This window comes from Protopterus annectens, chromosome 11.part0 (genome assembly GCF_019279795.1).
Source record: "Protopterus annectens isolate FY-2018-M chromosome 11.part0, PAN1.0, whole genome shotgun sequence".
Classification (NCBI taxonomy): Eukaryota; Metazoa; Chordata; order Ceratodontiformes; family Protopteridae; genus Protopterus; species Protopterus annectens.
In genome coordinates this window covers 766,001,390-766,028,540 of record NC_056745.1, presented here as the reverse complement: position 1 = coordinate 766,028,540, position 27,151 = coordinate 766,001,390, and the positions used below count along the sequence as shown (strand labels likewise).

Sequence of the window (27,151 nt, the reverse complement as noted above, 5' to 3'; positions counted from 1 at the left end):
CATGCTCACCCCCCAAAAAAAATTACATATTTTCTCCTAGATCCCTCTCTCATGAAGAACAAAATTTAAAATCCTCTTTCTTAATAATACAACCACAAGTCTCTTTTCATAGCAAATTAGGGATGATAATAGATGTTAATCTTAAATTTGACACACACACAAAATTGCATTAAAAAAATCACTAAAAATTAAGAATGCTTAACAGAGCCAAAAACTCTCAACAATGCAACTAAAACTACACTTGCCTCTACTTACCTCCTCCCATCACAACTGTATGGCATTTCCATCCTAGCTAACCCACATGTACCACAAAAAACAAAACTTGAACACTGTGTAATAACCTGGCTAAGTTTGCAGCAAATGCCCCCTTTCCGAACCAACCACTGTATACCATTAAAAAGCCTAAATTTGTTTGAATTACCCTATTATCTGAAATATACACAGCTTCTTACCACCTATAAAATTATCCAGCATCCATCTTCTCCAGCACTAAATACCACTTTATACAACTATGTTTCAAGTCTGTCATTACAATTCAGTCACCAAAAACTCCTCTGTCCACGAACTTATCAAATCTGCTGGACATGGTCTGTACTCATGCCATGCTGGTAAGACCTGGAACTCTTACCTGTATCCATAAAGTCAATACCCTCCCACCCTTAGCCAAAATCTCTCTCTTCCTCAGGATAAACCATATCCCTAAATATGAACAAGTACCTATTCGTCCCTTATACCTACTTATTCGCTCCCTTCTTCACTTACTTCCTTAGTTCATTTTCTCTCCTTCTTTTGGCTTTTGACTCTCTAAATATGCCATAACCCTGTATTTTCTCTAACTTCATATTGAAATTCCTATTTGTATTATACTAACGTACCTATAATTTCCTCTAAGCTGGTTAAAATTCCTCTAAATATTAAATAATTGTCAAACAAGCGATATCTAACCATTTTTTTCACATTTTGTCTGATTTTGTATGAATTACACTGTAGATTTTTTTTATGTATTTCTGAAGATTGTAAAATTATTGTTCTTAAAAATGTTTAATACTTTAGAGCTTTTCTCCCCGGTTATTTCTTAAAATGGGCATCTACCCAGTTGGACTTTCCCAGTAATCAAGTGTCAAATAAATAAATTGCTGCAGCATAGCCCTGAATCTATATCATATACTTAAATCATTATCTGAAGATGCACACATCTCTACACCCAATAAATATTATTTCAGTTCACTATCAGAACTCTAACTTGGTATGTGAAGAGAGGTCCTGTGAATCTGATTTGCCTGGTGAACAATTTGCCACCCAAGGTCATTCAGTTCTGTGTTGATGGACCATACTTTAAAGTGGCTACTAGCTAAGTTTCTAGTGCAACACAGCCTGGATATTTGTTCATGGCACATCTATCCTCAGAGCTGTTGTGCTGCCAGACCATCATTAAATAATGCAATCAAACTAAACATGCTCTAGTATCAGGCTTTACATGGTTACATAAACTGCCTAAAAATGTATAGTACCATGTACCAAATTGTTATACAGACTGCTTAACAAGATGGAACTTGCACATAAGGTAGGTCTACTTTGTTGAGCTGTGAAGTAAGTGAATACAACGTACCTAAGATGGCAGCATACTGAAGCTGTACAAGCATAATGTCATTATGGACTCCTTTGTATTCTTTGTGTGGATAAATGCCACCCACTGCAATTGCCTGTCTGTTTTCAACAGCTGAGTGCAAATTGTTCAAGCCCAAGATCACCACATCACCATAGCTAGTTACCAAAACAAACAAAAAAAAGGTTACCATTATAGTACAATAAGCATTCATGAAGCACAAGTTTATTACAGTATATGTTAATCTGTTAAAAAGCAAACCTAGTAGTAAGGCAACTATAAACCTACAGACTTGTGTTTTACATTAAAAAATGCTGTCAGACAGTAAAGTAATATTATTTAACAACATGAACTGAACACATTTCAGAAAAGTATGAAGAAAAACACTGGACAGTCATTTTTATAAGAAAAGTTGCATCTCACAGGAATTTAAATGTACTTTATGAACCATACTAAATTAATGAAAATACCTCAATAAAAACATGATTAATTATTTTTAAAATATATCCTCATCTAATTTAACTAATTTCTTAACTGTTCAAACACTTACCACAGTTTCAAACTGTTTTTCCAATTATCAGAAATTTAAACCTTTAACAATATGCATTACTGGAACATCCATTCCATCAGGTAAGAGAAATGAGCAGTTTCACACCATGCTCTTTGCTGACTGATTCTGTTGTACATCCAGGAAGTTTTCTTTCTTATAAATGGGGTAATGTCTGGATAGGGTACCATAGTTAACTAAAGTGCTCCTAATTAAAAGTGAAAGAGGGCCTGGGAATTTTGGAATCAATCCAGCTATGAGTTCAAATTGATGGTTGATCACCACCCAGTGATGGAGAAAAACAGATTAGGATTGCAAACGTGTACTGCTGTTAAATTAGACTTCATACTTTAGCTACCAAATAGGCTGGGGTATTAAATTAATAACCCAAATGCAAACATTAATAAAATCATTGCTCTAGATCTGCTTGGGCTCTCAGAACTCATCCTTTTTTTTAAACTACAGGTCTACATGCCAACCACTGTTCTAACTCACACAGCAGGGTATACTGCTTCCACTAAACACCCCTTCTCCTGACCTTTCAAACTGTTACACTGAGGGTTTCACTGTATTCTTAGTGAGTTCACTATAGTACATTAAGGTGGAATAACAGGTCTCAAAATATAGAGTCAGAATTGAGTTTTTATGTATGCATTCACTTTCTGGGAAAGACAGTTCAATAGAAAGGAAGAAATGATCTTGCTGGCTAAGCATGAGATGTGCAGAAATAACAGTTCTCAGGGAGAGCTACAGAATGTTCCTTTCTCAAGGGAAAGATGTGTGTACTTCTAATGGAATGCTATATAAAGAATAGACTATGAGGCACATGCAAGACAAGGCTGGGCAACAGAGACTAGAGAGGCATGTAAAATATTACAGGGTATTGGTATTAGGAAATCCTTCAGACACAGTCAGTTAAGTTAGCTTTTGGACTGATATGCAAGATTTTTGTAGTACAGACACTCGAGACTGAGTACAGAAAGTCAGGTCAAATCTCCATTCTATTCAGGAGGAAAATACTGTTTCAGTTAATATTCAAGAGAATAAGAATATATATGCAGAAACTTTGGATATATTTATCAGCACTGTTACTATTATCCAGCATTCCAGAATTTCTACAGACTATTGCTATTCATCAGCACTGTTATTGGAGGCAATATTTAGATACTGTTAACATCTAAAAGCATTCTTTACCAAACTACAGCATGTGCAGAATTCATCCTGAAAAATACAAAAGGACTTGACCCACAAAGGAGAGACTGGTGCCTTTTAAGCACAAGTTTGGGTAATTAAAAGACATTCATGCCAGTCTCATTTCAGTTGTTTACAGTTAAATTCCAGTATACTAGAGTCTTATCAATTCTTTCAATGGCGAATCTACCATTGATGGGGAACAGTTAAAGTTCCAAAACCCCATAGCATCCTTATGCGCACAGTCAGACCACATGCACTCTATGGTACAGACTTAAGGGCAAAGCAAAATCAACCTCTGACCCGTTTTCCCAGTCCATAACTACAGAAGTGTTTCCTAACAGACTTTTCAGCAGCACACCAGTGTTTTTCCAGATAGGAGAATCTAAACTCCATATAGAATAAGGCCACAGCTGACAACACTATAGTTACTCCTTACAGAGAAGACCTTTCTGTAAGATGCCACTAATATTCCAGATGTAAACTTCATACAGAAAACAGCCAGAGCAGATATATAGTAGTTGCAGCTGTTAGACTGCAAAGCACTAGTGTTTATTCAAAACACTACTTCAGAAAAAGCCTGAAAAGAACAGACCAGCAGTACCTCAGAAGATCTACAAATGTCAGCAGTGTTCCTTTAGAAAATAAAAATATATTATCCAGTTAACATCAACGTACTTCATCTCCACAAACTTTCAAGTTTCCAGTGTGATGACACACAGCCAAGAAGAAAAGCTGCAGATGACAAGACACATTGATCATTAAGTTACATATGTACTTTTTAGCAAAGTCAGACAATAATTATTAAAAATGTTTATATACATCAATTACAATATGTTTTTTATAAACATATCAACCAATACTTCAACAGTAAAGACACCAATAAATGTTTGGTTTAAAGTTAAAAACTGGGTAAAGCAGTCTAAAAAAACTGTGCTCCAGAAATGTTCATTTAAATTTAAAGGTTATTAGTGCAGGAATGTTGCAACTTTTCAGACGCAAAAGGGTTAACTCACAGCAGCATGAGTCAGCTTATAGGTTCATAGGTTGATACTAGGCTATCTGCCCTAGGGCATTTATAAGCCTAGCCAGAGTGCGTTTGGCTTTCGCCACCCTTTTAGATTAGTTGACTGCATTTGTATAGTAGGTCACAGAAGAATAGCCCTTTTAAGTTTAGTTTACTGTGCCTCTGTCTAGTAGGGGCATAGAAGAGATCCCAGGGGTAAACCTACGATCTCCCATCCATTCATCAAGATTTCTCTTGAAGAGGGTCAGTAATTCTCATTTACAGTCTTAAGACACAAGTGTAAATGTTAATTCACATGCAATTCAAGATACAGAATTAAGTCGTAATACAGTTTCAAATACAAATGTTCAGAATGTGATAAATTCTACTTTACATGTAATTCAAAGTACAGAGTTAAGTAGAAGTATTGTAAACAGTGTTATGTCACATGCAGATTTCCCGACCAAAGCAAACATTTGCAATGTCACAAGTTCACATTATTTAAAATATAAATATTCAGAATGTCATAAATTATAGTTTATTTTCCAAAGTCAGTAAAATATTGCACTGAGGGGGAATAAGAGGGATCAGAGTGCAAATTCTGATCAGTCTTAAAGTAAACACTAGCATAAATGAGGTACAGTTTTCAAAGCAAGTTAAAGAAGAAATACGTACCTTAATTCAAGTCAATGTTATTTCTAGTCTTTCAGAGCAAAGTTGAAACACATGCTATAGCTCAAGTCAGTGTTAATAGTTCTATAAAAAAAAGGATTTTCACCTTATCTATAAAGGGTGTGGCTGTCCAGCACCAAATCAAATTAGATTGTCATTTAACATTTGAAAGAAATTACAATATTTCATTGTTTACAGAAAAAATATTGAATAATGTACGGAGTAATACAGGCAAATCAACTTCAGTTATCAACAGGTCTTTATTAGAGGACACAAATGCAGTTTTGTCAGGATTTAAAGGGTCAAAGATTACAGTAGTTACCAATTCAAAGTATGACAGCTCTGTACAAGGTGTCGTCAGAGCTGTATGTTGCTTTAGACTTCAGTAGCAAGATTTTATGGAAAAATACAATGCTACAGAATGTACAGTTGTGCACACAGATGACACGCAAGAATTTGCAGGCAGTAGTTTGTGCAAATGTACAGAATATGAGGAATTGGTTACTACAGGTACATGGACATTCATGGATTAAAGATATACTAAATTCCAGTTCAACTGGCACAGCTGAAGTGCTCAGAAAGACTTACTGGGAATGGCCAGTGAGAAAAAAGGGTAACCATACGCATTTATGTTAACAGTGTAGGGTATAACAGAAATGACAGTCAAGTTAATTCGCAGAATAAAGGGTTTACAGTTACAGATTTGGTAAATTAATTTTTGTGTTACTGTTTTGTTTAGCGGACATTAAGACCTTTGCATTATGGAAGTGTTGCAATGTTCTTTCGGCTTTTCCTGGTTAGGGATCGCCACAGTGGATCACGTGTCCGCTCATGATTGGTAGTAGAGCTTTACAGTGTCAAGTTGTCGGCCCGGGGCCCGACCTTCCACAGAAGGCACACAAAAGCATGCACTCACACCTACGGCCATTTTAGAATATCCAATCCACTTACAGCATGTCTTTGGGATGTGGGAGGAAACCAGAGCACCCAGAGGATACCCATGCGACCACAGGGAGGACATTCAGACTCCACACAGAAGGCACCCCCAGTCAAGGATCGAACTGGAGAACTTCTTGCTGTGAGGCGGCAACACTAACTGCTGCACCACCGTGGCCGCCCCATAAATATCTTGATACAGAGACAAAAAAGCATTCAGAGATATTAAATTATGTTTTATTTATTAAACTTGAAACATGCTACAATAGCTAAATTTGCAACTGACTGCCCACATCATACCCACCACAGTCACTCCTTAAAAAAATATATCCTGGTTCGAACTCCCACAACTTCTATCCTATAACCAATTAACCCTTAGCACACAAACTAGTATATCACCCTGAAAAAAACCCTGCCCTTCTAAATAGTCTCTAGCCTCATACCACAAATAGAAGTCTTCACTCAACAAATAAATCTTTACTACAAGTGTCCAAATCCACTAATATGGCAGGGGACTCGCTATTTTCTCATGCAGCAACAAGGTGGAATTCACTACCTCACAGCATCAGAACCAAAAGAAATACCAACCAATTCAAAAAGATTCTTAAAATTATCTTATGACACCTGGCTTTCCTGTACTACGCCATGCTAACTAGTTTTAATAGCTTCTGGTCATACTTTTTCTTATTCCCTGACCACCTCAATCTATGCACTCTCTCATGTCTAGATAATCTCCAACCTCATCTTTTTCTATCCAGTCCCCCCCCCACCACAATCCTTTCCTCAGCTTACTTTGAGAAACTACAATGTCTACACTACAATAAGGAATTATATCAGATGATTGTATAATACAAATGCCAGCTATAATAGCATAGAACGTAACTTCTGGTGTACTGTATTGTCTACATTTTTTTGTATAATTTCTTGTGTACGTTTTTGTATAATCTCTGTATGTGGAGCTTTTCTCCCTGGGCCTCCACTGAAAATGGGTCTTTATCCCAGTCGGACCTTCCCAATAAACAAATGTAAAATAAATAATAAAATGGTTTGCTAGTTTACAGAAAGCAAAATTTAAAGTCAATGCTACATTTTAGAAGTGACAGTACAGTAAAATGCTCAAATCCCATGCATCATAAATATTGCGTCATAAATGCCACAGGTTCAACTCCTATTTTATACTTGTTATACTTGTATAAATGACAATCTGTCCCAGTCTAAAGTGCGTTGCCTTTCAACAATGTTCGAGCCTCTGCTCTTCCCTCTAGTTTACATACACATAGTTATCAGAAATCCAGGAGGCAGGAGAGAGCATAACAGGATTAATGCCACTAGAATGGCAGCAGCTCTCCAACTAAGTATTAAAGAAGCCTAAACTGAAATGAAACTAACAGTGGCCAAATCAGGAGAGCAACTCCACTGCTGGCCTGAAAGCCTCAATGCAGATCAAGAATGTGTACTTTTACATGGATGGCAACAGAAACCTTTTACAGCAAATCCCATGGAACTCAGTAGCAAAACTATCTGATTTATCTGACCATAAGTTAGACTTGTGTATGTTTGGGGTGCTTCTGTATAAAGTTAAGAAAAAAATAAAACTTTAATTTCCTTTAGGAAAGCCTTCTAAATGGTATACCAGCAGGAACTTATAGTCTTGCTCCTCAATCCATAATGCATTAAAATGATCTAGCCTTTACAAAAGGGATCTAGTGAAATCCATAACTGGATTTTAAATGGATGGTAACCTCACATTTGATACTACCCTCTCGTGACAGTTAAATTAAACAAAAATCTGGAACTGACAAATTAGGATCACAACTGGCATCCTAAAAAGTTTATGGGACAAATGCAACATTAAGCTCATGCAAAATACCAGAAATTAACCAAGTCTTTAAGATCTTGGATTACATAACACTTGTCTTGTGGGATGTTCGAGATTGAAGTTCTGCAAACTATGGATACCTAACACAAGATTGGCAGGGCAGACTGGCTCTCTGTCTATGCAACTTTTGCCTGCATCACCTCTTAGTCTCAGAAAGAGGGTCCCTTGCCCCAGTACTTCCAAACCTCTCATGAGTCAGCCAAAGTCTCCTGCCATGTCAATACATGCTCTATCTATAACATAGGTGGAGTACCTCTAGTGTGATGAAAAAAGAGAGGGATGGGCTAAATCCATTAAGTGGTCAGGGGACAGTCACTGTATATCTACTCAGAGGAAGCCAGGACCTACCAAGCAGCAATTATATTAAAGTATGTATTACAATGAAATATTAAAATTACTGAATTCACCCACTGGGAAGAGAAAAGAATTATGAAGCTTAAAGATGTAGCATCAGGAAGTATTGTGGTGATGGAAATTTGTAATTTTCATAGTCATGAATATACGTATTTTCTTTCTTCAGTTAAGTAAAAACAAGGAGAAGGATTCCAATACATTTAAAATATTTAGTCCTGGATTTGTTGTTGGTGCACTACAATGCAATACCACCAAAGGAGACAAAGTGCAAAAATCCTTTAACCTCATCTGAGTTACAAGATTATTAGAATGCAGATCTTGATCTTCTCTCTTATTTTTGTGCCTATTCCTGGAAGAGGGTAGGCTGAAGCACACACTTCAATTATTTTTCTTCTAGGCAAATGCCTGACACTTGTTGCCGTCATTAGTATCATACTGTTATTTTTAAAACTTTTTAGGCTATTGTTCATCAATCCATTTGTGGGTTGTTTCATATTTAGTATGAAGTGCTGCATACTGAGAATGCTTATCAAACTGTTGGTTAAAGCCAGTCATTCACCTTTGTCAAACTCAGTAAGCTGTCTCAATACTCCGTAAGGGCTTTTACTAAACTCACAGATGCTGTTTGTGGAATGGCACACCAGTTATTTAAAAAAAAGAATTTAAGAGTGAACCAATGGAACTGGGTACTAGGCATCCATCAATAAGTTTGCCAGCAGTTGGACTGGGGTAATTTCTAAATCTGCATCACTGAAACAGAAGACAGAACATTCAGCCAAAGGAATAGTTAAGATGTGGCAAAGGGGGCAGCTATCAAGGGTGCAAGGGGTCAGGTGGTACAATGCCGATCTAGTGATAGCGCAGTACAGTTATTCAGAAATTAATACTGATACTTGTTCTTCAGGGTTGAAGTGCTTCAGTTTTCAGTGTGGCATTTAGATGTAGGAAGCAGTTTGCTACAATTTTGAAAGAACCACCCTTTTTTCTGTTTTGGTCCTCGAGAAACAGATCAGGGAATTGTAGAGAGCACACCACTACCTAGCCATGTTCTGCATTCAGCAGAGACTGTGACAAGGTAAGATATCCCTCTGTCTGCCAGTGTATAGATCCGGGCCCCAACTATACATGAAACAGCCCAAGTTTCATTAGCTAACCAAACAATAAAGGAGTTTACTAGGAATAGATGAAGTGATCCACCACAGCAGATGTGCACAATGCAGGGTAGGGTGTTGGCAAGCTGCTACTGCAAGATCCTACCTGAAAAAAGTCTAATACTCCAGAACTTACTACTAGGGACTTTGGGAAGTGTTAACTTGCCAAGGTCTACATGCACTCTGGCTTGAACTGTGGGTTTGAGGCAGCACATGCACCCAAAGTCTAAACTTAGAGGGCACAGTCTAACTTTATAGCCAAGAGACAAGTGATAAGAACACACAAGAATACTGCCCATACTGGAGAACTGCAATAATTCCTGTCTTTTGCTACACCTGTAGATTCTCTAGGACTTCTGTCAACAGAGGCTCAAAAGTCACTGGGGGTGGGGTGAGCGGTATAACAACAGGGGACCAAACTATTAAAATGACATTCCAACAGATAACCACAACGCATGACCAGTAAAATATTCAAGTACAAAACGACTAAAATACTGGAACCAGGCAGAATCAACGGTCAAAAATAGCGCTCAAAATATTTATTAACGCTTTCATCCTAAGACTTCTTTAGAATGCTCAACTTTCCACAACTGTCAGTTTAAATACAATTCAGTCCAATAAAATCACCACATCAATTAACAATTAATGAAATTTAAAGTTATAAAACATGTTAAAACACTTTGAATACATTACTAATACATATAATTTATGCACATATAACCTATGATTTTTCAAAAAACATTTGATGTTAACCACATCATTTAACCCTGGCTATATAAAGGAATGCAATTTTATTTGCCATAAAGCTTCCTTTTGCTCTAGATAAGTTTTAAAATCCACTCCTCTCAGATTGACAGGGGCTTGTTCAAGAACAGCAAAAATAATTTTTTTGTATTTGTGGCAATTTAAGGATGTCTGTAAAATGCACTTCTAATATCCCTTTTTCTTTATACAATATAAATGTTCTCTAATTCTTAGAAATAACATTCTTGTAGTCATCCCGATGTAATATGTCATACATCCTGTGCATATTCCAATATAAACTACTCCTAAGCGTTTACAATTAAAGAACTCGGGTATTCTGATGGTATGAGACAAATGCATTAAATTAACATGTGGTCCTTCTATTTCAAAAACTAAGTTTGTGAACCAATAATGGATCGTAATATGATGGCTTTACAAATTAAGTTTCAGATATTTTTAACATCTTTTAACACACAGTTCAAATTCAACTGTCTAGTATATTTTTTCAATTCTAACAGGGCACAAGATAGTCAGCTATTTTTGAAGGAATAAAATTTAAACCTAGAAACAAAACCTTTAAGTACCTAGCCGTAAGATTACAACTTGACAAGTTTAAAATATTTTTACCAATTAAACAGTATTTTAGTAGTCTGTTGACAAATCAGAGGCCATTCTCTCTTTTCTTGTCATTGTCTTTGTCCTCTGTGTTTTGCTTTCCTTTTCTGGGATTAAAAAAACTTTTGGTCTTGCTCCCTGTTCAACTACACTAGTTGTTGGTATAATCTTTTCGGCTAATCCATGAACTTTTGGCCTTTCCAACTGCAAGATGTGTTGTTCACATCATTCTGCAGCATCATATCGGACGTATTTCTAACTTCCCTTACTTGTGATTTACTCAACTTCTTAAAGTGGAATGACCCCTGCTTCACCCATTTTAAACTGACAGTTATGGAAAGTTAAGTATTCTGAAGTCTTAGGACGAAAGCGTTAAAAGTTTTCTGAGCGCTATTTTTGACCATTGATTTTGCCTGGTTCCAGTATTTTAGTTGTTTTGTACTTGAATATTTTACTGGTTGTGCAGTGTTGGTGGTTATCTGTTGTTTTTTAAAATTCTTCCATGGCTGGACACAATGGAGAAAGTTTGCTCAATGTGAGCATTCATTCTACTCCTGGAAATGTTGACAACGGTGGGATGCCATTATTACTGAAAACCATGACTGACATTCATAAATTAGTTTACAAACGAGTCAACCCTTTTCGTAGATGTATGAGCTCTGAAGAAGATATAGAAACAGTGATGAGTATAATGGCAATGAAATCTTGGACAATAAGTTGGCAACTAACTGTCTCTCTAACAAAACATATGCTAATGTAGCTTCACTGATGAACAATGTCTCTGACCCTTTTTCAAGATCTGAGAGACCAGTGAATTACTTTGAACTGGTTACTTATAAAGAAAAACATGAGGTACTATGTAAATTGTTGAAAAAATACAAAAATGTAGACCTTGAAAACAAGTACGTTCAAGCGATGTATAGAACTGAACATAGTATAGAAAGGACTATGATTTTTTAAATGTCCTAACGGGGTTGAAACAAGCGACAGTTTTTTTGTTATTTTAAAAGAGTTCTTTAACAATACCGGAACTGAGTTTTTGAAGTCAATTATAAAAAACAATAAGGTCTTGGTGACTGCTGAAGAAATAATGAAATAATGAAATAATGAAATAATGAAATTAGACCAACAAATTCAGAGAGACTGTCATAACAAATTTGGTGAACGAGTGGAATATCAATTTACTGTGGAAGTGGAACGGCATGAGAATGTGGTGATTAATCAGAAAAACAGCAAGTTAAGTAGAGCTGTAACAGTGTATGAGAATGACACAGCATACGTGAACTTTAGTACAACTAACAGTGATGCAATAAATGCAAACAAATTTAAGTACACTAAATATTCAGACAAGAAGCAGGGGGTCATTCCACTTAAAGAAGGTGGGTAAACCACAAGTAAGGGAAGTTAGAAATCTGTCAAACATGATGCAGCAGAATGATGTGAACAGTGCGGCTGTTGAACACATCTTACAGTTAGAAGGGCCGAAAGTTCATGGACTAGCTGAAAAAATTATACCAACGTATTTTTTTTTAATCCCAGAAAAGGAAAGCAAAACAGAGGACAAAGACAGCAAGAAAAAGAGAGAGAATGGCATCGGCTTCGTCAACGGACAACTAAATGACTATTTTATTGGTAAAAATAATATTTTAAACTTTTCTAGTTTTAATCTTACACCTAGTCATGTAAAGGTTTTGTTTCTAGGTTTAAATTTTATTCCTTCAAAAAAGAGCTGACTTATCTTATGGCCTGTTGGAATTGAAAAAATATACTAGACAGATGAGTTTGTTAAAAGATGTTAAAATGCCTGAAACTAAATTTGTAAAGCCATCATGTTACAATCCATTATTGGTTCACACAAAATGTATTTGAAAATACTTGTGAAAATCAAATTAGACAGCTACTAAGCAATGGTAATAAGAACAAGAAATATAATATGTTAAAGGAAGAAAGAACAGCCTTAAAAGAACTGATAAAAATATAAGAATTATGAAAAGTGATAAAGGGGGCACATTAATTAAAATGGAATGTATGCTAAGTAATACTGATGAATATGAATTAACTGACATTAATGAAATATCTAACTGTTACAAGAATGTGTATTCATTTTTATTTGAAGGGTTAATGAGTGGAGATTTGGATCAAACTACTTATGCTTTTTGTACCATAGATAAACCGAAAATAAGGACACTTTTTGGAATACCCAAAGCACATAAATGTGCTAGCAACCCCTCCGTTTAGACCTATTGTTTCTGCACCACACCACATTACAGAATGAATGTCGCTAGCTGTAGACTCTATTTTAAATCCTTTGGTTAAAGAAATGGACTGTTATTTAAGAGATTCTTGGGATTTCTTAAACCATATAAGAGAGGTGAATAACAAATTTTATTTTATTTTGAACTACATAAACATAGGTTTACAGTTGATGTAGTATTGTTATTTACCTGCATCCCTCAAGATACTGGGCTTGAATATTTGAAAGAATTTTTAGTAGAGTATTCTAAGTTATCTAACAGTGAATATGTAACTTATGTTGTGAGATAGTGGATGTGATATTAAAGAATACTTTTTTTTATATTTAACAACATTTTATAAACAGATAAGAGGAGTTGCGATGGGTACTCCAGTAGCACACTATTTTGCTAATATAGTAATGGGGTGGTGGGAACATTCTAAGCTGAACTCATTAAATAATCAATGTCATGTTATTTACTACAAAAGATTTATGGATGACCTGTTTTTTATTATGGAAGGGGACCATAAAAGAGTAGAAGAGTTCTTGGCAAGTTTAAATCAAGGAACAAATGTTTTAAAATTCATTATAGGTGACATAGGTACAAAAATTAATTTTTTGGATGTCATTTTGGAATGGAATATAAACTACAAATAAATTTGTGAGTAAAATTCATTGTAAATAAACGTTTACCAACAGTTATTTGCATAACAGTAGTCAACATCCATGATTTATGAAAAATAATATACCCAAAGGGCAGTTAGAGCTACTCATATGACTAGTGAATTAACTGATTTATTAGAAGAATTTGAGTTTATAGTTCAGTTATTTAAAAACTGTGAATACGACAAAGTATATTTAAGAGAACAAATGAAATTGGTATAAAGTCAGAGAAACACTAATTACCCCCCTATTTTGGATGCACATTTTAGTAATAAGTTAAAGAACAAGAAAAATGACTATGAAGTTAATAAGGCATTTTGCAGCATAGAAATGTCATTAGATAGTAATTTAATACGAGAAGGGACACAAGAAAATTGGAAAATATTAGAAGGAAATCATCATCTTCTTCTTTCAGCTTTTCCCGGTTAGGGGTCCCCACAGCAGATCACATGTCCACTCATGATTGGCAGTGGAGTTTTACAGTATCGAGTTGCCAGCCCGGCATCCAACCTTCCACAGAAGGCACACACATGCACTCATACCCTAGGGCCAATTTAGAGTGTCCAATCCACCTACAGCATGTCTTTGGGATTGTCCTAAATTTATATATAAAAATCAGTATAATTTAAAGTTATTACATAGAGATAATGCTAAAATTAACATGAATGAATGAATATTAATGACCAGAAAATCACAAGGCATGCAAAAATGTGGGGACTGTAACATTTGCAGATTTATATTAGAACATGTTAATTTAATGCATCTGTCTCATACTATCAGAATACCTGGATTCTTCAATTGTAAAAGCTTAGAAGTAGTTTATATTGGATTATGCACAGGATGTATGGCATATTACATTGGGATGACTACAAGAATATTATGTCTAAGACTTTGAGAACATTTATATCATATAAAGAAAAAGGATGCTAAAAGTACATTTTATAGACATCCTTTAAATTGCCACAAACATAAAAAATTTCTTTTTCCCATTCTTGAATAAGCCCCTGTCGATTTGACAGGGGATTTTAAAAATTATCTAGAGCAAAAAAGCTTTGTGGCAAATAAAATTACATTCCAATATAGAACCAGGGTTAAATGATGTGGTTAACATCAAATATTTGTTGAAAAATCGTAGGTTATAGGTGCATAAATGATATGCATTAGTAATGTATTCAAAGTGTTTTAACATGTTTTATAACTTTCAATTTTATTAATTAATTGATGTGGTGATTTTATTGGACAATGAATTGTATTTAAACTGACAGTTGTGGAAAGTTAAGGATTCTGAAGAAGTCTTAGGGCAAAAGCGTTAAAAAGTTTTCTGAGTGCTATTTTTGACCATTGATGCTGCCTGGTTCCAGTATTTTAGTTGTTTTAGACATTCCAGCAGCTTTGTTTTGTTTGTCCACTGCAGAAGATTGAAAACCTGAAAGAACGGCAAACTTCTAAAACTCTTCCCAAGACGAGGGATATCCAGAATGGCACATAATACATATGCATAAGGAAAAGTATTATTTTCCGTAATACCTATACGTAAGGAAAAAAGGGACATGGTGGAAGGAACTACACAGTTGCATAACATCTCCAGCTCAGGCTTCTCTACAATGAGGCTCCTCCTAATTATGATCTGAATGGGTAGCAACTTCAAAATCAGGTAATCATCTAAAATGTTTTCCACAGCTAATGGGCCTAGTCTTTCCCAGGCAGTGACCAACAGCTGACTCAAGGCATCCAAGGCTTCACTGAATTGATGAAAGTTGGCATGGGAGACTGGCTGAGAGCAACCACGGGGGGAAAAAAGTTCTTATAAACCACTGCCAAAGGATCAAATGACACCAACAAATGCTTTCTGACAAACTACATAACGGTACCCTTAACTGTGTCAACACTGAATTCAAGGAGACCAGAGCAGGAAATTTAGTGGAAGACTCCTCAATCTCAAAAGGCCAGACACAGTGAGAGTGGTCATGCCCTGCAGACAACTCCCTGACATTAAAGGAAAACCTGCTGAGGTGATTAATAAAATGGTAGTAACATTCATTAGCAAACTTGTCAATGAAGACATTTTTCAGCGACCACTTCAATGAAAGCAAAGAATAATCTTTGTGTAAGTGGAGAAACAAAATGGACTGTGCTCTTTCCATGGAGAGATGTACAGCATTATCCTAGTGTCTCCCTTTTGAAATAGGAGCACCACTTCAGAACATGAACTATATTTACTGAACCATTGTTTCCTCTAAAGGTTCTCAAAAATCTTCTGACACAAAGCCTTTTGGTTGAAATTGCAGCAAATCACTCATTCTGCTGGTGTTTAGAGTCTAGAAAAAAGATATAGACAGTTCATCCTTTGGTGGCATTTTGTTTTGTTAGCATATTTAGAAGAGCCTTTCCAAAACTAGAGACAGAAAAAAAATTAAAACAAAAATTCCAAAAGTTTTGGAAAAACATGGATAACTTACAAAAATAATAATGTTCCACATAAATGAGTCAGTTTACCTCAAACAATGTTAAAAAAAAAACTAGGACGAAGTTCCAACATGCATGTATCCACATAATATAAATCAGAAGTATGAAAACAGAAGTAAAAAATATAGAATTCATTGAAAAACTACATGGTGTTGGGAAGACCAACGATGAAGGCCTTTTCTGATATCAGGCCATACAAAATCTAATGAATTACTTCATACATCAGACACAGACACTTGCATATCTTCAGCATGAGCTACACATTCTTCAAAAGAGCTTATGACAACTTGCTTAACCCAGCACACGCACATTGATCATCATAAAAATAAGTTCTGAAGCCTGAGATAGCCTTTAGAACATCTTACCTCAAGGGACAGTGTGCAGCAGTGACAACCCAGAATTTGCTGATCAGACTACCACAACAGTAGTGACCTTTCCTGGACTGCAAACTGACTAGCCAAGGCCATGAATGAGGGACCGTGCTTTTACCACCAATTATTCTCACACTGACTTGTCCATTCTGTTCATCAGTCTCAATTCCATGGGGCTGAATCTGTGGTACTCCATACTGAACTAAATAAGAAAAGATTAAAACAAAAATGCAGCGATTTCAATGTTTTGGGGAAAATGTGAAGGCAATGACCTCAATATTACAGATTCATGCTTTAAAACCTGGAATGTAATCATTCTGATGGAAGAAAGTGATTTGCCAAAGCTATTTATGTATCATAAGGAGTATTCATGACCTTGCCTTTTGGTTCTATCCCTAGCACAACAAACTATAAAGCAGCAGAGCTTCGACAGTAATGATTGACTGCATCAACACACGTGTATTTGCCAACAGAATGATGATCATTAATGAAGTAAAGGCACTACATATAAATTACCAATTTTGGGAGGTATAAATAGGAATACAACAATAGGACTAGAAGAAAATGCAAACAGATATGTATGATGCAGGAAGTACAAATGAATACATGCATCTTATACGACTGACTGTGGACTGAATTCAACAACTAAAGTACATTTTCATGGACATGAAGTAAACCATTTGGTAATACTGGAGAACCTGTTATTGTAAGGCAATCCTATTACTACTACTCACTGTGCTGCCCCCGTGGAGTACTTTATCACTCATAAAAGCTTTCCTGTGTAGTTAACACATTCTACACAGCTGCTTATTGATTACATAATTCTTCTGTCAGTTCCATACTTAACAAACCCCCCCCACCTCAAGCAACATCACGCTGAAGGTACTTATTTTGCATTCTGCAATACCAACAGACAATTCAGATACATTGCCAGGTGAAAACGCATTGTTCTTTATTTACTTGGTTCACCAATAGGCTGTATTCTTCACAGTAAGCTTTATCAAATGGGATACAAGCAAAAGACTTTGCATATACATTTAAAAAAAGTTATGTACTTACCATAACGTTTCATATGAGTTGTTCATCTAGCCTTCATTCCTACTGATGGTTCAAAGCTGATCCCTCGGCTCTGAGTCGGCCCATTGCAAAGCTCTTCAAATAGCTCAAGGCCAAGTCCCTATCCCATGATGCACCTAGAGTTACCTCAGATCTTGTTTGCTGCATATCACAATACTATACGTCATTATATCACTCGCAAGAGAAGGTATAGAAGGGTTGAGCAACCAGAATGGATCCAGCATCTCAGTCATCTAAAAGCCCAGGAGGAGGTAGGAGGGAGGGATGTAAGAATGAGGGTGAGATGAACAATTCACATGGAATGCTATGATAAGTACATAACTTCTTTATGTGCAGTTGTTCTACCTTGCTGTTCATTCTTACTGATGGGTAGTGTCCCAAGCACTATCAATCTCGGGTGGCTCATGGGAGTATATTTTTCAGAACAGTGGACCCAAAGGAGATTCTGTCCCTGGAGGCCCAGTCAACCTTGTAATGAGTGATAAAGATATGAGTTTTGACCAAGTGGCTGCTGCACAAATGTTATCAATAGGAAGTTTGACCTGAATACACAAAGGTGATAGAATCGGATAACCATTTAGACAGAGTTGTTTTAGCCACTGGCATACCTCTCCTGGAGTCTGGAAAAAAAAAAAAAAAGGCTGATATGATTTCCTGAAATCTTTTGTTCTATCCAGATAAAATCTGAGCTGTCTGTGAACATCACGTTTATACAGCATGTATTCAAGATCATTAGAATGATTGGGGAAGAAAACTGGCAAATCAATAATTTGGTTAAGATTAGTTTCAGTGCACACTTTAGGCAAAAAGGAGGGATTTGTTCTAAGTGAGACTATCAGCATGGAAAATCAAGTAAGGAAGATTAATGGATAATGCCTGAAGCTCTGACACTCTGCAGGCGGAAGTAATAGCCACTAAAAAAGTTTTCCATGACAAACATTTGAGATCATGTGAGGAAGCTGGTTCAAATGGAGGAAGAATGGTGCAGGAAAGCATAACATTTAGATGGGGAATAGGGAGATTTCACAGATGGTCAGAGATGAAAAGCCCCTTTGAGAAAAGCTTTGGATAATTTGTGTGACATATTCAAACCTTCGAATCCAAGATGAAAGTTAGAAACGGCAACAAGTTGAACACAGACTGTGGCTGCTGCAGCTCATTTATTGAAGATCATAGTCAAGAACTCTAGTATAGAGGACATAGGGGCTTGGTAAGGATCAATATTATTAGAGGCCCATACAGAAAATTTATTCCATTTGCTAAGGTATAGCTTCCTCAGAGGATTTATGAGAGGATAAGAGTATTTGCTTGGTCTCATTGGAAAGGTTATGGAACCTGGCTATGATGGGAATTGGAGCAGCCAAATTGTCAGCTTCAGGGACTGCAGAGAGGGATGAAGTTCCCCCAACATGCATGTCAGAAGGTCTGGAATGGGGCCCAGAATTCAAGGGTCCACCAAAGGATGAAGTCGAAGGAAAGGGAGCCAAATCTGACGAGGCCAATGAGGGGCTATAAGAATGATAGTCCTTTCCAGTGATTTTGCTTTCTGTAGAACCTTGGGTATCAACAGGATTGGTGGAAAAGCAGAGGAGACCTGGAGGCCAATCGTGAACGAGTACGTCCCTTGGGGTTTCTCCCGGAGGGGGAATCAGGGCAAAGCAGCTTCTGCATTTCTTGTTCATGTGACTGGCAAAAATGTTGCAGCAAGGCTGGCCTCACCGGCGGAACATCCTGTCTGTTTTTTTCTTGAGGGACCACTCGTGGGGCAACAAAATTACTCTGCTCAGCTTGTCTGCTATCACAATGGATTTCCCCAGGATGTGCATTGCGAACAGAAAGCGCTGGGTGGAAATCGCCCACTGCCATACTCTTAGGGTCTCATGACAAAGGGGGTATGACCAGGTTCCTCCTTGTTTGTTCAAGTACCAGACCACTGACATGTCTGTCTGAAGCGCAACTGTACTCAGAGGAAGAGAGCCCTGGAGTACTGCAATGCCAAAAATACTGCTCTCATCTCTAAGACACCAATATGCAGATGTGTCTCTTGATCAGTCCATGTGCCTTGGGCTATTCTTCCCTGAAAATGCCCCACCCTATCAGGGAAGTGTCCATGGTCACTGTGGCCACTGATGGAGGTAAAACAAAGGGATGTCCTATTGTGATATGAAGTGAGGTCAACCACCACTGAAGATCCTTTTTGCAGGAGTTTGTGGTCATTATCAGGTTAGACATGGGGAGCTCTTGATAAGGCCATTGAGTGAACAGCAGCCAGTGCAGTACCCACATGTGCATACGATCCAGTGGTATGGCCAGAATTGCTGCTGCCATAACACCTAACAATTTTAGAACTTTTGATGCTGGAGCCTTGTTTTTGGACATTAGAATGCGGACCTGATGACAGAGTAATAAGACTCTTTCTACTGGAAGTCTTAGTGTGGTGGTGGTGGAGTCCAGTTATAAAGCCGACATGCTGCAATGGCGACAAGGCAGATTTTTCTGAGTTTATTGTAATGCCAAGTTGGCTGCAGAGTGACAGAGTGGATTCCCTGGCTTGAATAAGTTTATGCCTGGTGGTGCAGTGAGGAGCCAATAGTCGAGGTACAGAAACACCTGGAATCCTAAATGTCTCAGGTGAGCCATGACCACTGCCATGCATTTTGTGAACACTCTAGGGGCTGTAGTGAGACCAAACTGGTAGTGATTGGCTCCCAGCTGGAAGCACAGATGATCCCTGGATGGCCTAGCCATTTTTACATGTAGTACACATCCTGGAGATCTATTGAGCACATCCAATTGTCTTTCCCTAAGAAGGGAAGTATCGACTGAAGCGTGACCATCTGAAACTTCTCTTTCTTTACAGATTTGTTTAGCCTGCTGAGGTTCAATATAGGTCTCCAGTCCTCTGTCTTTTTTGGAACTAAAAAGAATCTTGAGTAAGTTCCGGATCCTGTCTGGTCTGCTGGGATTATTTGAACGACTTTTTTTCTTAGCAATGTTTGGACCTCTACTGTTGCTTGTTCCCTGTAACTGGGTGGAACGTCCGGGATTTTCCTTGTCGGTGGAGGGGGTGTGGTGAAAGGAATGAAGTATCCTCTGAAAATGCTGCTTTGTACCCAGCTGTCAGTTATTTTGAGACAGGCATCTGGGTACAAAGAAAAGCGACCCCTGACTGCCTCCAGAGCAGGACAGTCGGGCCTCCTTTCAGAAGCGCTGGTAGGGTTTTCCAAAGAAGTGATCTCTGTTGCCCTGGTTTTGTGGACCCCTTCTGCCACGAGGGCAGAGTCTTCCATTATTACCCCCTCCTCTGCCCCTGGAGGGGGGTTCACCATGTGTGTCCTAAAAGGCTCCTTGGGCTTTTCAGAACCACATTTTCCCTCCCCTTTGACCCTTGGGATAGGGTCTGGTAGGAGTGGATAAATGGATTTCGATGGCAGTCTTTCCTTCCTGCTCACACCTGGTCAAAGTTTCCTTAACTTTGGGCCCAAAAAGAGACACACCATCAAAAGGGGTATTCACAAAGGAGGACTTGAAGGGCTCTGCGAAGGAACACAAGCGCATCCAGGAATGTCTTCTAAGAGCAACTACTGTACCCGCTGCTCTGCTCGTTGCATCAGCTGCATAAGAAATGAGGCACATGGATGTGTTAATGGAATTGAGGGTAGTAAGCTGGAAGGCAACTTTGTCTGTAGCTCCTGCAGCTACTGTACCCTGAAGAGCATCTCCCAGCTCCTTAAGGAGATCTCTTTGTAGTCTAGTGAAATGAGTTAAGTAGTTTAGCGAACGGAGTGCAAAAGTCGCTGAACTAAGCATGCGCTTCCCATATCTATCCATGATCCTGGAGTCTCTGTTAGGAGGATGGACAGAAGAGGACGTTTCTAACATTTCCTTTTTGGTGGCTGCTGCCATCACCATGGCATCAACTGGCACACTTTTGTCAAGGATTTATCCTGGGAGGCAAATATGTACTTATTAGGCCTCCTAGGAACAGGCTCTATAGTGTCTGGAGACTCCCACACCCTTCATGAGACTAGCTGCACAAGCTCATCGAAGGGCGGAGACACCCAAGAGGTGGAGGGCTGAGACCCAAAAGCCTTCAGGAGAACTGACTCATCCTCAATAGAGTTTGTGGACTGCCAGTCACCCCTCTGCCTAAGGATTTCAAGTATCTCTGCAAATGAGATATCCTCAGAGAGGGACCCTTCTGATTCATCCAAGTCAGTATCAGATGTTAGGGACTCCTGACGGGAGTCTAGATGTTTCTTCTTACAAACTCTCTTCCTAGGAACCTCATCAGTGGGAGCATCTGGTGAGGTCTTCTAAGAGCAAGGGCCACTCAATGGGGCTTGCTGAGGTTCTGAGTCTCTACGCTTGGCCAGGACCTGTGAAGCAGAAGCAGACATAGGCGCTTTAGGGGAGGAAGAAGCCGGACCTGTGGTCAAGGATGTCTTAGATGACATAACCCTTCTCATGGCATCAAAGGTACCCCTGCTTCGATGCAAGGGAACCGATGGATCAGAGAAAACAGTCGATACCCCCGGCACCGGGACAGTGGGCTCCGAACCAGAGGTAGGAGCTGAGCTCATCCGAGCCAAAACCCTGACATGCAGAGTTGGAACAGACAGGTCGGTCTGACTATCCTCCCCAGACCCGAACAGGTGCCTAGAATCCTCGATCAGCGCAGAGGACGTCAGAGTAAATGGAGCCAAAGACACTGGAGCAGATTTCAGCTCCAAAGGCTCCACGATCAACAAGTCCGACTCATCTGGCTCTGAAGGACCGGTAAGGCTTGGAGGAGGAAGAGTAGTAGCTGGTAAAAGGGTCTTTGGCTCCGAAGCCATTCATAAATATAGTTGCTAGAACAGAAAACTCTTGGAACAACTTCATATCGATTGGGAATGAACAAAGGAATGGTTAAGGAGAGGTGAATTTAAATCAAAAGATGAAAGGTGAAATATTGGCAGCCCAATATAGTGGATTACATACACATTGGTTTACAAAGTCCATTGAGCACGTGGGAGAAAAGGACAAATGTAGGTTTTGTAAAACAGTATTGGAAACAGTTGCATATCATGTTGCTAGCTGTGATATACTAATGGCAGAAGAAATGTATACTGAAAGGCATAATAATGTGGTAAAACTATTGCACTGGGGATTGTGCAACCATTTTGAAGTAGCTGAAAAACAATGGAAACATGAGCCACAAAGCATCCTAAAAAAATGAATTTTACATCACATGGGATCAGCCATTACCAACAGTTCAAAAAACAGATATAGTCCATAAAAATAAGACAAAAGTAGCACTGATCATTGAAATTGCTATGCCCAGTGACTAAAGTGTCTTATATAGAGACACAAAAGTCAAATTACCTGGATTTTCAGGCAGAAACTAGGGCAATGTGGAATAAGGATACCCAGACAGTTCCAACAGTAGTTGGAGCAATGGGGCTTATAAAATATTATACAATTCCTCCCCTAAAACGTGCACGCTGATTGGCCAGCCCAGCCAGCGTGCCCGTTGTAAATACCTCAATATACAAACGGAAAAAGGTCCGGTCGCCTGGACTTTTTCTGTTAGTATAAAACACGGTCTCGCTATGTTAAAAGAGTTTAACATAGCGACACAGGTTTAAAAAAAGCAACGGAGATCTCCGTTGCTTTTTTTAAAGCTGTCTCGCTATGTTAAACTCCTTTAACATAGCGACACAGTGTGTAAAAGCGGAGATCTTGCGATCTCCGTTGCTTTTTTAAAGCTGTTCGCTATATTAAATGGGTTTAACATAGCGAGACAGCTTTAAAATAAGCAACGGAGATATCCGTTGCTTATTTTAAAGCTGTCTCGCTATGTTAAACCCATTTAACATAGAGAGACAGTTTTTTTAAAAAAAAAAAGCAACGGAGATCGCAAGATCTCCATTGCTTTTTACTGTTTCGCTATGTTAAATGGGTTTAACATAGCGAGACAGTTTACAATAAGCAACGGAGATCTCCGTTGCTTATTTTAAAGCTGTCTCGCTATGTTAAACCCATTTAACATAGCGAAACAGTAAAAAAAAAGCAACGGAGATCTTGCGTTCTCCGTTGCTTTTGCCCACAGCTCTGATGTACTGCGCAGGCATGCGCAGTACATCAGAACTGCCGCAGAATACCAGACAGCTGCGGAAGGGCAGTAAAGAGGCATTATACAATGCCATTATTTAAGAAAAGTAATTATTTCTTTTCTTAAATAATGTCATTGTATAATAGCAATAACCCACTTCTGGGTGTGGGTAATGCTGGATTTACCCACGGTTGGCTTTGTTTGGTCCCTCGGGACCAAACCACGCCAACTGTGGGTAAATCCAGCATAACCCACACCCAGGCGTGGGTTATTGCTATAATAATTTAGTCGTATTTAGATATGTTACTGATGCATGTAATTCCATATGAATTGCAGGAGTCAGTTCTGGGCACATTGCAGGTGCTGTTAAAAGCACTTCAGGCTAACATCAAAGACAAACAATACTAATTTCATGAACTTTAATTATACTTTGACTTAGGAATGGGGTCCGTTCCCATTATGGTATTAGAAACCCAAAAGACGTGGGAGAAATTAGAGAGAGAAAGAAAACTCTACAACTCAAAAAATGTTTTTTTTTTTTTATTTAATTGTATCTTTGTTTTTTTTTTAGCTATTTTAATGGCTCAAAATCACTTCAAGTGCTTCTTTTACAATATTAATTTGTTTCCCACAAAATGGCAGCTGACAGGGAATACCTTGGTAACTTGATCTTGTTTTCTTGCTTTATTCTTTCTTCCCAGAATACTTTTAAAGTTCTCTTTATATGAGTCATGCTAGACATAAGGAAGTGGTGGTGTTTTCTTATGCCATTAAGATAAAATGGCAGAAGTGTAAAGCATTGTCATTCAACACATCTTATGTAATAGAACTATTTCTAAGTATCCCTGACTAAGCTTCATTTATGCATCTGTCAGATCTAAACCTACAAATTTTGGAATGAACAACCATTACAGTGGAGTCTAATAACTAGTATAGTGAAAAAGATTTGGGGAATGTATAAAGTAGGAAAAAGGAGGTTGATTAGGATAATTATATACTACACATATACATGCACAAGCCCAATCTGTGTGTGTACATATTTGTGTGCATCTGTATGTGTTATGCAAAACATACATCCATATGTCAAGTGCATGCGTGACTACTTACAAAATATCTATTGCATATTTCTCTCTAGATGTAGTCACATTGCACTGCATCCCACACATAGTATTATAAACACTACACACATACATTTTATTTATATATATATATATATATATATATATATATATATATATATATATATATATATATATATATATATGTTGTTTGTCTTTCGGCTTTTCCCAGTTAAGGGTCGCTATATATGTTGTTGTTTGTCTTTCGGCTTTTCCCAGTTAGGGGTCGCCACAGTGGAACTCCGGTCCGCTAATGATTGGCAGTAGATTTTCACGAACGCCTATATATATATATATATATATATATATATATATATATATATATATATATATATATATATATATATATATATATATATATATATATATATATATATATATATACACACATATATATATATATATATATATATATATATATATATACACATATACACACATATACACACATATATATATATATATATATATATATACACACACACACACACAAACATACATATATAATCTGAGTCTATGTGTATACACACAGATACAGATAGACAAGTTCCATTTTGATTTGTTTTTATTTAAAGGACATGAAGTACACACACAGGAATATAATCTGTTTCTCTGTTGCACACGTGCATGCAAACATTTTTGTGCTACACACATTTTCTCTCTCCCCCTGTCTCTTTATATATATATATATATATATATATATATATATATATACACACATATATATATACAAAATACACAGACACATGTACTAAAATATATATAACTACACCATCAAAGATACAGCACTCAAACACAGTGTTAGGCAATCCAGAAAACATCTAATACAAAAAAGTATCAAAGTAACAAAAATAATATGCTCAATAGCTGTAGAAACAAATACCGGCTTAGGTAACCACATTCAACAGCAGACCAGTTTCACATTTTGCATTATCATTGCAGTAAAAAAAAAAAAAAAAAAAAAAATATATATATATATATATATATATATATGCATAGGAAAAAAACTAAGGGTAATGCTGCTCAATGCCAGAAGTCTCAATCTCAAGATGCACGCACTCGAGGCCCTTCTCAATATGGAGAACATCGATGTCTGTGCTGTGACAGAAACCTGGTTCAAGGCTCCTGAGAGCACCCCAGCACTAACAGGTTTCACCTCATATCATACGTTCCGGCCCCAAAATCCGGACAACACCAAGAAAGGAGGGGGGGTGTCCATATTCATAAAGGACACCCACACCTCAAGGTTGGTGGCAACGCACGATGCATCGGAGACCATCCAGGTGCAATTAACCATAGACAAGACTGCTCTGCAATTTGTAGCATGTTACAGGCCACCCTCTCAAACTCAGGAACCTCACATGGCCTTCCTGAAAACATTGGAGGGGATAAATGTATCTCCAAACACCATCATACTAGGTGACTTCAACTACCCTAATATAGACTGGGAACACTACTCAAGCCCGAACACTCTAACCCAAAGATTCCTGGAGTTCATAAACTCAAATGCCATGGAACAACTAGTCACCATCCCCACAAGAGGTGAAAACATACTTGATCTCATCATCACGAACATGGGATCAAAATGTTCAACACCGAAGTATACCCCTCACTGGTGAGATCAGATCATAAACTAATCTCGCTGGAGGTCCTCATCCCGCCCCACCTGAAACAAAAAGACCACAGTGAAAAACTTCTCAAAAGCCGATTTCACACTTCTAAAACTAGTGTGGTCTCCTTTAAGGCCCCTGAGCCAGTGGTAAACATTACTCAAACCGCTGAATCACTTACAAATGCCTTCTACCAGCACCTACAGGACTGCATGGATCAGGCAATCCCAAACAAAACTAAGACTCTCTGTACCAAAGGCAAGCGTCCAGTCTGGTGGACCCCAGCCATAAACAAGCTCTACAACAAAAGGAGGAAGCTACTACAAGATAGAGCAAAATCCTTGAAAGGTAAGACACCTTTGATCATTATAAGTAAAAACTAAGAGCTCTCATAAAATCATCCAAGGCAAATTTTGAGAGAAAAATCGCCAAGGACTCTAAAGACAATCATAAGGCCTTCTTTAGCTATGTTAGAAACCTAGGAGGAAACTCCCAGATATGCTCAGAATTAGTTCAAAATGATGTGAAAATTACTGAACCTACACACATTGCTAACATACTGGCTGACAGGTTCAGTGCAAACTTCTCCCCAAAAGGAGAGATATCTATTCCAGAGGATTGTAGCCCCCAAACATCTCCAACGCCCAGGTGAGAACTGCCCTCACTAAGGCAAAAACACAGCATCCATGGGACGGATGGTGTCCCCGGCTGTGTGCTTCATGAACTCAATGAGGAATTAAACCCACAGTTAGGACAGCTGTTTAATCTTAGCCTCACCTCAGGATACGCACCCAAGGAGTGGCGCACGGCGACTG

General features: G+C 37.9%; 1 protein-coding gene across 1 annotated transcript in view; it reads right to left on the bottom strand.

Annotated features, from left to right (window-relative positions):
* The window catches only part of OVCH1 (ovochymase 1), a 675,688-nt gene that overhangs the window by 177,671 nt on the left and 470,866 nt on the right, over positions 1–27,151 (bottom strand). The window contains exons 10-11 of the mRNA XM_044087248.1: positions 16,429–16,636; positions 1,610–1,764 (exon numbers count right to left, since the gene is read on the bottom strand). Of these exons, the coding sequence (XP_043943183.1) occupies positions 1,610–1,764; positions 16,429–16,636 (363 nt within the window). The remainder of the gene's footprint in view (positions 1–1,609; positions 1,765–16,428; positions 16,637–27,151) is intronic.